At 40.7% G+C, this 12,280-nt stretch overlaps 1 protein-coding gene across 3 annotated transcripts in view; it reads right to left on the bottom strand.

Annotated features, from left to right (window-relative positions):
- ARHGEF6 (Rac/Cdc42 guanine nucleotide exchange factor 6) overlaps nt 1–12,280 on the bottom strand; it is a 119,587-nt gene that overhangs the window by 73,196 nt on the left and 34,111 nt on the right. For all 3 annotated transcript variants that reach the window (XM_003272576.3, XM_030807124.1, XM_003272577.3), the window contains 2 exons: nt 10,052–10,176; nt 8,420–8,621 (listed from right to left, as the gene is read on the bottom strand). In XM_003272576.3, coding sequence (XP_003272624.1) covers nt 8,420–8,621; nt 10,052–10,176 — 327 coding nt within the window. The remainder of the gene's footprint in view (nt 1–8,419; nt 8,622–10,051; nt 10,177–12,280) is intronic.

Here is a 12,280-nt window from a genome sequence, read left to right on the forward strand (position 1 = left end):
CTGAAGTTCTAGTTCTCTCTGCAGTCTTGGTCTAGGATGGGGAATTAACACAAAGAACAGAAGGGAGACAGATTTGGAAGGATAAACTTGGAAAGTCTAAAAAAATGTAGCCCTTGCAAATGACTGGCTCCATGAAACACTACAAGAGGGAATGCAAAGAGAAAAACACCAGCACTATGACCTCAGTGACAATTTCTGGCCTCTTGTTCCTCCTTTGCTCCCCACCCCGACCCCTACCACTTCTTCCTCCCGCCATGTGAAGAATTCTCTGAAACCCACACTCAGCAACATGCAGAGAAGGAATGAATATGTGGAGGTTCCGAGGAGACAAGTTCAGTCCCTAGGCGGGTGGGGGGGATTCAAAGTGCCCTAACTAGAACGAACATGAAAATGTAAACATTTTAGGTGGTGTTCTAAGGCAATGAGGAGACTGGGTAATCCAACCAGTGGGGGGAAAAATCAGTCACTATAGTGAAGAATTCCAATGGATTGTTCGTATAATATAACTCAAACAAGAGTGTCACACAAATACAGGCATAAGAAATCCTCCTGATCCTGATACAAAGACTCCTTTCCAATTAACTTTTGATTCTTTCTCTTCCTTTGCTGGTGTACAGATTACTATTGCCTGTTGGTGGTGATAGGACAAAAAGAAATCTAGTGACAAATAGTCCCTCTGGACAGGAAACATCTATGTGATACACCCAGGGGATTAAAACAGGAAGTCTAAATATAAAGCTCAATCCTAGCTTTGGTTTATAATGAGCAGGAAGAGTGATTTCTTAATCTGCCTTAATACAAATTTAATTAACCATGTACCTAATCCCCTCAATTGATATCTATATTTACTGCTAATAAGAAGTTTTAGAAGAAGGATTTGATGACCTCTTAATTGAATCAGTGGGAGAAAATAGAATTTGTTTAAAATATCTGCTCAATCGCACTTGCCTCAATAATTTCTTGGCTTAAAAATTTTGCCAGGAAATTTTTAATGCAAAGTCCCAACAAAACCCTCAACCTTTCTAGGTAACAGAACAGAGACAAAAATTTAAAAAGGATATCATTACCATTATGTTGACACTGTGCTAGCAGAAATCACTTTGATGTATAAATAACAAGTTAATTTACAAGTTACCACTGATTTTTAAAAGAGAACGGAAAATTGTATAAGTGGCTAATTTTCTCATTTATAATGTATCTGACTCATGAAATACAAGAGCAAAGTCCCTTAATATATGTTCTGTAAATTATATAATGACTAAGTTATTAATACATGTATTTTTTAAGATCCTTAAAAAACATATTTTTGGTCAAAATAGGGTTTTTCTCATGTAATAGAAAATCCAGAGGTAGGCAAGCAGAATTGGTGGCAATGGCTTCATGATGTCACCAATGTCCAGGTTCAATCATCCTTGGAAAGAGGTTTTTATCATCATGGTCACAAAAACTTATTCTACTTTCAGCCACAAGCTCATGTTAAAAAGAGATGTGTGTGTGTGTGTGTGTGTGTGTGTGTGTGTGTTTCATACTCAAGTCTTCTATTTCTTAACTTTCTATAGTATTAGGTGGGTGATTCTTTATGCCATACGACCTCTGAAATCGGCCTCCTCTCAAAGAGCGGGAAAAAACTATCCCCAGAGCTTTGGTCATAATTATCTCTAGATGAGAGCTACAGTGGAATCCAAAACTTAAAACGCCACTCCCCAAGGGCAAATTTACCAGAGCACAAAGTGCTCTTGTCAATGACAGGCTCAAGGGAGGAAAACTATGCACAGCACTCCCATGGCACAGCAATCTGCAGGGTGAGAGTTGTATGGCTTTGGGCTTGTTTTGTTCTGCTTTTAAGACATTACAAAAGAATGTGTAGTATCAGGCTAAATGTCCTTCCACCCTCCAGGCTGCATGTATGAATGTGTCAGAATTACTGACTCTTCCAGTGGCCACAGTGTTATATGTTTGACCCAATAGTAAGCAGACTGAGATCACTAAAGATTTTTAGTTCCACGCCTGACTGAAGTTTATAAATGGCCTAAAAGGTTGTATGGCAACAGGGTTTAAAACTCTACGTTGGCTGGGTGCAGTGGCTCACGCCTGTAATCCCAGCACTTTGGGAGGCCGAGGCAGGCGGATCACCTGAGGTCGGGAGTTTGAGACCAGCCTGATCAACATTCTTTACTAAAAATACAAAATTAGCCAGGCGTGGTGGCACATGCCTGTAATCCCAACTACTCGGGAGGCTGAGGCAAGAGACTCGCTTGAACCTGGGAAGCAGAGGTTGTGGTGAGCTGAGATCGCGCCATTGCACTCCAGCCTGGGCAACAAGAGCGAAACTCCATCTCAAAAAAAAAAAAAAAAGTTTCACTACATCACTTTTTTCAAACTCCTTAAAGACAACTTTTCCTAAGCTTATACATCAGTATGGAGTTCATTGAAAGAAATAAAGGCCGGGCACAGCGGCTCACCTCTGTAATCCCAGCACTTTGGAAGGCCAGGGCGGGAGGATCACTAGAGCCCAGGAGTTTGAGACCAGCCTGGGCAACATAGTGAGATCCCGTGTTAAAAAAAAAAAGACAGAGAGAGATTAATTAATTAAAAATTGACAAGTATTTTCTAGACCAAACATAACACAACATAGCATTTAATTTAAAATATTCCTCGGCAGCATCCTAGATAGGTTTTGGCTTACCTACTATTTTGTGGTGGTGGCAAGAGTTGGGGTAGGAAAGAATTCAAGTCAACAAAGATTTATTGAGCACCTAGTTTCCCAGCCAGATATTTTTATTACCTGAAGCTAGTCTCTTCTATTGTCCATCAAGCTCACTCTGCTCAGTCCTACCACAGAACCGTCGTGGGTTTTGTTTTCCCTGAACAATCACTATGATTTAGATTGTCCCTGCCTCTCTTCTGGGCCTATTCACAGCTTACCTGTCTTTCAGTGTTCAGCTTAAGCCCTATCTCCTCCATGAAGCCTCCACCAACCTCTTCAGGCATAATGCACTCTCTGTGTCTGAACACTGATGCTCTGCTATATATTTTGCACTTCATCGTCCACTGACCTATACTGTCAGTTGCCTCATCACCAGCTCTTATCTCTCTCCTATGCTCCATAACCATACTGCCAACTACTTGCTAGAAATCTTCAGACCTATGACTCGGTGCACCTCTACTCAAGTACAAAACAGTTCATCATCTTCAGTACCAATCACCCCCCCAACACAGACACACACAGAGACATGCACACACAACCTCTGCCTCCTCCTGTCTTCTCTATTAATGGAGTTCAGCACACATCAAACATTTCCTATGTCTAAAGCACCATGTTAGGCATATGAAGACAAGACAGTATACAAAGATGAATAAGTCCCCTTGACTTCCCTGTCAAGATGAGTTATGTTCCTCTCTTCTCCTCCCACCTCTCCATAGCATCCTGTATTTAGCTCTATCACTAAACTTATCATATTGTATTCTAATGATGTCTTCTTACACTACAGTATGAACACCCTGAAGGCAAAAGCCATGTCTTATGCTTCTCCACCACACCAGTGTCCAAGACAGAGATTGACACCCTCATTAAGAGAAATCAACCTTTGTGGGCTGGCTAGATGCGTGACACTTCATGCCATTAAGGAGCTCACCATCAAGCTGGATCTCTAGACTTGGTATTGTTCTCATCTGTTCCCTTATCCTCAAAACTAATCATCAGCAAGTTTTTAAAATTTCATTTCAACAGTATATACTGCATCCATCCACTTCTCTTCCTCCCCACTATCTCCAGAGTAATCCATACCACTATCTGGATTGCCTGGACCTTAGCAGTAGCCTCTGGTAGTTTCTCTACGCCCTTGCTGGTTATTCCCACAACTTCCCTGAAATCCATCCCCCACACTACCTCCAGAAAGATCTTCCTAGACCATGTTATCCCTTGCTTAAAACTTGACATTGACACTGCCTCTTAATGTAGCTCCAGCTCAAGGTCCCATCCCTTATCATCATGCATCTGATTCTCAACCCAAATCACCCCACCATCCACTCTTACTTCCACGCTTGAACTTAAAAGTACCCCCTAATCTTCTTCTCCCAGTCAGAAGCTTCTTCTGTCCTTCAAGACCCAATTCAAGTGCTTCCCCACTCCTTATGTTATTGTTAATCAAATTGTTTCTTCACTGTTCCTACAGCATCTTACTCAGTCCTTTGTGTTACTTACTGTGTCCTGGCCTGTAACAGTTAGTTGTGCACAGACCTGTGTTGATTACTAGACTGTAAGGTGCTAGGGGACGGCGTCTATCAGGTATAGATTGTTATAGACCCCCTGAGTGCCTAGGAGGTACTCAGTGAACAAGCTGAACAGAATTGAATTACCTACGCCGCAATATTCATTCATTTTACAAATATTTACTGAGCATAAACAAAACGAATGAAGTCTCTGCCCTTGTAGTATTTACATTTCTAATGGTAAAATATAAACAGTAAATGAAATAGATAAGTAAACGTGTATTATGTTAGATGGGGAAAAAAATAAGCAAAAAATTTAGGCGGGGAAGGGGGATAGAGGGAGTGGGGATAGGGTTAAATTTTCTCCTGGGTGACCAGGAAAGGCCCTCCTGTGAAGTAGACAAGTGAGTGGATCTGAAGGAGGTGAGGGAGCCAGCCGTGCTGATAGCTGGAGAGTGTTCCAGACAGGGGGACAGCAAGTGAGGCAGGAGCCTGTCTGGCACAGGCAGCCAAGAGACCAGTGTGGCTAAAGTAGAATGAGTGAGGGGAAGAGAGATCAGAGAGGAAGCCAGAAGGGCGATGGAAGGCCAGAACCTGGAGGGCCTTGGAAGCTATTGTGATGACCTTGGCCTTTTCTTTTATTGAGATGGGGAGCCATGACCCAAGTTACATTATTATTATTATTATTTTGGGACAGAGTCTCGCTTTGTCACCCAGGCTGGAGTGCAGTGGCACGATATCAGCTCACTGCAACCTCCGCCTCCTCGGTTCAAACTATTCTCCTGCCTTAGCCTCCCAAGTAGCTAGGACTATAGGCATGCGCCACCATGCCCAGCTAATTTTTGTATTTTTATTAGAGATGGGGTTTCTCCACATTGCCCAGGCTGATTGCGAATTCCTAACCTCAAGTGATCCGCCTGCCTCAGCCTCCCAAAGTGCTGGGATTACAGGCATGAGCCACCGTGCCCGGCCCCAAGTTACATTTTGAAAGAATCACTCTGGCTACTGAGTTTAGACTGGATTATAGGAGTGACAAACACAGGGGCAGAGATGCCAGTTAGGAAGCTGCTGCCATAAGCTAAATGAGAGAGGTTTTTCCGTACACTGCTAGCTCCAGGCCTTCCCTGACTAGCACTCATTTCCTGACCCAAGCAACTCAGACCTGTCCTTGACAGTTGGGTTAGATGCTTCTAAGGGTTACCTAAGTGCTCAAGTCAGAGCTGGAGCTTGCCACATGAATCCTAAGCTGAGTCCTAAACCAGAGAGAATATAGGAGAAATTTTAAAATGAAGGGCCCTAAGACCAAGACAAATAACCTGGGGCAGTCTATAAGGGAGTGGCCAGACTGCTACAAGGAATCACAGTGAGGGACATTATAAGGACAGTCGTCAAAGTGAGGGTGTGCTGTTCACTTCCCAGGTCCCCTCAGCAGCGCTTGGGATTCCTGGACAAAATTACTGCTCCTTTTTGTTTTGCAGATAAAGACACTGTATCAGGGAACAATGTTAGAGTGAACCTGGAAAATCTTTTAGGGATCCTGTCAACAAAATCATATCAATAGAAAGATGTAGTGAGAGGTAAAAATCATCTGTGAATATCATCAAAACCAAGGAAATTCCAGGCAAAGCCTGTGGAAATACTCCAGGGCTAAATAGAACCTTCTTGATTCCCAGTAATTAAAAATGCTAAGAAGTCTCCATATAGGTATATAATTATAAATCTGTTAGTAAACATATTCCATTAAAGGGGATACCCCTTTTAACCCAATATAGAACACAGAAAAGTGTGAAAATTAATTTTATCTTAAACACTTTAGGAAAAAGCTCCTCACTCTGGTTATCAGGGGGAAAGTGCAAAGAGAAGAGGAACTTTCATTATCTACATTGTACAGCTGACCCTTGAACAACATGGGTTCGAACTTTGCAGGCCCATCCCATCTATACATGAAGACAATGAAGATGAAGACCTTTATGATGATCTACTTCCACTTAAGTAATAGTAAATGTATTTTCTCTTCTTTATGATTTTCTTAATAACATTTTCTTTTCCCTAGCTTACTTTATTATAAGAACACAGTATATAATACATATAACATATAATCAGTAAGGTTTCCAACCAACAGTAGGCTATTAGAAGTTAAGTTTTGGAGGAGTCAAAAGTTATACATGGATTTTGTTTTCTTTCTTTTTTTGTGTGTGTGTGTGTTTTATTTATTCTCAGTCTTAAAGTCGTAACTTTAGGGCAATGCTCTGAACACTAGGATCTAGAAGTAACTAATAAGCCCTAATGATCCTACTGCCTTTAAGGGTCTTCAAGTTCCATATGTTTGAAGAAGGAAATTTATGTATTGAAATCATTCTAGAGAAGGCAAGGAAAGTGTGGGAAATCCTATCAAGTTACTCTGGAGAAAGACAGCTGCCTCCAAATATTCACATATTTCCCTCTTGATGAAATTGATGGAATGCTTCTTGGTATTCTTAGTGCCTCATCCAGTACCTGGTCCATATTGAATGAATTGAGCCCTTAGTGAGATGCCATTCAGGTGCCAGCCTTCAAGAATATAAAAATGAATCAGAAATTTTCAGCTCTCAAGAGCTCAGAGTTATACATGGATTTTCAACTGCATGGGGGCTCAGTGCCCTTAATCCCCATGTTGTTCAAGAGTCAACTGTAGCCGGGTGCGGTGGCTCACGCCTGTAATCCCAGCACTTTGGGAGGCCAAGGCGGGTGGATCACGAGGTCAGTACATCCAGACCATCCTGGCTAACATGGTGAAACCCCATATCTACTAAAAATACAAAAAAAATTAGCCAGGCATGGTGGCGGGCGCCTGTAGTCCCAGCTGCTGGGGAGGCTGAGGCAGGAGGAAGGCGTGAACCCAGGAGGCGGAGCATGCAGTGAGCCGAGATGGCGCCACTGCACTCCAGCCTGGGCAACAGAGCAAGACTCCGTCTCAAAAAAAAAAAAGAGTCAACTGTATATTTCCACAATGTTTCATTTTACTTACAGTGAGCCTATAATTTTATTAATTAATTAATAGTATCAATTTTGAGGCACTGAAAAAGCAATAAGATATCTGCAAAAGAAATAATGCACTGAGGAGCTAACCACTCAAAAGAGCCCTTGTGTAAATATTTTCGAAAAGTAAAGAGATGTAATAATGTGAATAACTAAATGCTGTTTTATGTGTATTGTGACATATTTTTATGTATAAGGGTTTGCTGGGTTTTTTGCAATATCAGCAGAGCCTACCTTCTTAAACAATAAAGGGCAAGTGAATTATCAAAAAAACTCTAAGGAAAACTACTGAAGAGTGGCCAGGCACAGTGGCTCACACCTGTAATCCCAACACCTTGGGAGGCCAACACAGGAGATCACTTGAGCCCAGGAGTTCAAGACCAGCCTGGGCAACATAGGCAGATCCTGTCTCTACAAAAAGTTTAAACATTAGCTGGGTGTGGAGGCGTGCACCTGTAGTCCCAAATACTTGGGAGGCTGAGGCAAGAAGATCACTTGAGCCCGGGAGGTCCAGGCTGCAGTGAGCTATGATAGCCACTGCACTCTGCCTGGGCAACAGAGTGAGACCCTGTCTAAAAAAAATAAAAAAAAAAAAGAGAGAGAGAGAAGAAAAGACTACTGAAGAGCAATTCGATTTCATTCTCTGGCTATTGTTACAAAAAATAGGTAAACAGCTAGCAGTATGCAGTGAGTTAAGGGCAATCTTGTTCAGAATCAAAGTGGCCAGACAGCTTCCTGCAGCCCTATCATTATTATCTCTCATGTCTGAGGCATTTAGTCTCAGGTCTGCTTACAGGGCTTAAGGCTAAAAAAAGGAAGTTAGCACATAGCCTCTCTTATTATTGGATTCTGCCATGGTAAGTTTTAGAGTGGTGAGAAGGACTATGTACTATATTACATAGGCTAGAATTAGTAGACATAAAGGGATACAGTTAGGGTGGACCAGTTGTCTGAGCTTTGAATTCCTTTGCTTTTTTTATTTTTCTGCTGCCTTAATGTAATCTAAATACAATTTGTTTCAAAATATCTAATCACAGATTTTTCCCAGTTCTGTTCTACTCTTATTTTTGGCATACACATACAAGTATAAACAGTTTCTGTTAACCAATTAAAACTACACCATTTTCAGTAAGAATACCAAGAAAGTACAGGAGTCACAATCAAAAAGGGTTTTAAAAACTTCACTTACCACTGGATTTAATTTCACGGACATAATTACTGGGGAACCAGCCTGTTCTCCCATTTAATGTGCCTTCCCACCAGCCTCCTTCTTCAACTCGAGTGACATAAATGATGTCCCCCTTACAAACTGATAGTTCATCCTCATTAGTCTGCTTAAAGTTGAATCTTGCTTTTACTATCAACTGATGACTTCCATTTTCCGTCATCTCCTATAGAAACAAAAGCCACACCAGATTAAGCACTCATCTAAATAAGGCAGGGGTAGAATGATATGGATTTAGGCAAATAAAGTGGAGGAAGCAAAGACAAAACCCCAGATCCATCTCAGTCCTGAGTTTTTAACTTAGGAATCCATGAATGGGTCTCAGAGGGATTAATAAATCCCTCAAAACAGTACATAAGCTTTGGCATTTGTGAGAATGTGTATTTTGAAGTGGGTCATAGCTTTCATTTTTCTCTCCACACCCCTGCCCATTATCTAAAGATTATCTATTTAACTAAGCCAGATAACAAAGCAGAGTGATAAGCTATTCCACCCTGGATAAGCTATTCCACCCTGCCTCTACTCAACACACAGTCCACATAATTATGTAACCAAGATGTACTAACCTACCCTCCATAAAATCTGCCTCCCATCTCCTAATTACTAAGGATATCTTAATTTGGCTAAGACTTATTTATATGCAAAGATCAAATAACCCATAGTTGCCTAAGTCAGGAATTCTTTTTTCCATTTTTTTATTTTTATAGATTTAGGGGGTACAACTGCAGTTTTATTACGTGGATATATTAAGTCAGGAATTCTTAATCTGTCATGTATAAACTGGACTTCCTTTTTGAGGGTCACAGACCCCTTAGAGAATCTGATAAGCACGACATATTTTTGTCTAAATAAGTTCATACACATGGGCTTTTGTATACAATTTGAGAAGGTACCAGGGGTGTAGAGCCATAGTGTTCATCAGCCTTTCAAAGGGATCTGTGATCCGAAAAAGTTAAGAACCACATGCTCAAGTGCTTTGGAAGTAATAGGTCATAATGTCTTACTGCAAGTGGGTGGCTTTTGACAGGAAATAAAGGTTTCACCGAAAGAGCAGAAGATGAGGCATTTCCTCCCAATAAAAGCTCCCAATAAGACCAAGTGAAAAGGCAACTGGGAGATCCCAATATAGAAGCTCATCATAGACTGAAATTTAAAATCAAGCCTTCCTCATTAGGAATGGAAAGAGAAAAATAAAAATGGCAATAATAATGAGGATACTAATCAACATTTATTGATTGCCTACTATGTGTCAGGCACTATTTCGTTCTAATAAAACAAGGGATAGGGAAATTAACAGCAAACTGCCATCAGAAAGTAGCCATAATGACTTCCATTTGCATAGCATTCTCAGTTAAACGACTTGCGTAATTCTCGTAAGGGACAGAGCTGGAGCTTCAATCCGGATTTTTGCCCCACCACATGCCTTTGATTTGCTCCTTCGGGCCAGCCTGAATTGGTGCTCGGTTTATAATTAGTTTTCTCAGTGATGCCCAAAACAAACCGGATGGCTGTCTCACCACATATGGAGATGCAACTAGGATATCAATCTAATTTTATGGATTTTAAAACAGACGGAGAATTGGGGACTATACTTACCACTGTCTTTGACTGCCTTTGCAGCCCTGAAACTGTGCTAGAAACTGCTCCCTGTGGGTTTGTCTGAGAAGTATTAGCAGCACTAAGAGAAGAGGAACGTCCACATGGTCTTTCTGATAGCTGATCTGTGAAAAGAGGAAAAGGCATGTTAAAGGAACCACTCAGGTCAGAGAAACATGTACCACATAACATTATCTTTCTCGGGATACTATCAGAGGCATCCTGGCTGTAATTCTAACTGTTATCATTACGAACATGTCAAGTGTATTTCAATCCCCCTTCCCTTTTTGGTGGCCAACTTCCTGTTCTTAACCTTACTGGCCATCGTGCTCCAGTAGAATGAAAAACAGCGACAGAACCACATTTTCTCTTAACCATTTCCCTACAACTCTTCCCTCCTGAACCAGTTGCAACAGTATGTCCTGTTATCCAAGGCAGAACTATATTGGGTACCAAACAGCTGTTTGTGGCTCTTATTACTTTGAAATATTTCAAATTTCTCTCTTTGTTTTTTGGCCCATAACTCAGTGGCTCATTTCTTACTCACACATAACAATATGTGTGGTATATATGATGTAAAATCTCCCTGATGTGTGTGGGGCAGGGTGCAGAATGAGAGTGAAAGAGAAGATGTGTTTGGGAAAGATGCAATCTTGATACTAGAATAATTTTTTTAACAATCAGATTTAAGAGTCTTCTCTTCCTTGAAACCTTGTGAAATTCGACCAGGCCAGAGCTGAGCTGGATGTTTTCAGTTTGTTGAGAGTATACAAAAGAGAGGAGCTGGCTTCTTGACAAATTTAAATAAGGGTTCTTTTCCTCTCCATTTATTTTTAAAAGATATAAACTGCAAAAGTCTAAAGCCCAAACATTCCCTAGGCGACAAGCTCAGTATCCAAGTAATTTCCTTGATGCTGTGGGTTTTAACTTTCACCTCCTTGTATTTTATAAATATCTGTGGCAAGGGAAGAGACTGTAAAACTTGCTAGGAGAGTTTGGCAAAGGAACGTATAATTTGTGTGGCATAATGTTAGAATTACACGATCCTCCCTGACTAGAACTGGATAGTTGTCATGTGTGTTAAATATAGTTACTTGAATTAGCTGTACTTTCAGCTATACGCCTTGCAATAGCTCAAAAGCATTTTTTTTTCCAAATAGCAAAAGAACAACTTTGGAGAAGTATTTTTACACGTATTGCTATTATATACAGCTCTTTTGACAAAAACTATAATTACTCGATAGCTTCCTAGATGCTCTAACCTATTTGGCACTTGATTATATTGTCTGCTCTTGTCCTCTAATTGTTTCACGTGGGTAAGTTGAGTCTCTTTAAATAGACAGTAATTTTCTCAAAGGCAGGGACCATAGCTTTGACATTTTTTGTAGCACCTGGCAATGCTGGGCACACAGCCTCTTGACTCTCCAACAGTTTGAGCAGCAAGCCTCGTGCTTGGGCATAAGGGCTCTGTAGTCATTTAGATGTGGGTCTGAATCCTAACTCAGCCACTAACTTTCTAGTTGGGCAACTGTTGGCCTGACTTTCCTTATCTGTAATATGGACCTAATAATAATAATACCTACCCCCAGTGTTGTTTCAAGGATTGAATGAGATCACCTGTGGCTCTTATGACAGCCTAGATCCAGGGCAAGAGCTCAAAGCATTTTAAGTGTGATTATTACTATCCAGCTGTTGGTAAAATATTATACCAGGGAAGGAGTGAAGTTACATTCTAAGTGTATCATCATTTTCTTCACATTTACTAGCATTTATATTTAATACCTCTAGTGTGGTAGGTGTTAAACATTTAAATAAAAGATATTATTTTCACTCCCTATGACCCCAAGATTTCATTTTTGGTGCAAGGCTACTGAGGGATTCCTTTACATGGACAAAGGCATACGTAAAAAAATGAGAAAAATATGTCTCTAGTGGGGAAAGGGAAGTGACGGCTGTATTTTGTAAACTCTATGAAAAAGGGAACTGGTCTTTCCTTTTTCTTTTCTGTTTTGTTATACTCAGTTGGCTATTCAGAGCTTTGAATGGAATAGTTTCTTAGTTCTTATCATTATATTAAGGTCATTAGAATAACATCTATGATAGGTATGTTTTAAATCCTAAGCCATGAAAAATTCAAGCATTTGATATTTGTTGGGGTGTATTTGGGGGAGCAAGGGGAAAATTTGCATCAAGAGAACAATCCTGGCCAGAGTTGGCTCCTAGGGTAAC

This window comes from Nomascus leucogenys, chromosome X (genome assembly GCF_006542625.1).
Source record: "Nomascus leucogenys isolate Asia chromosome X, Asia_NLE_v1, whole genome shotgun sequence".
Lineage (NCBI taxonomy): Eukaryota > Metazoa > Chordata > Mammalia > Primates > Hylobatidae > Nomascus > Nomascus leucogenys.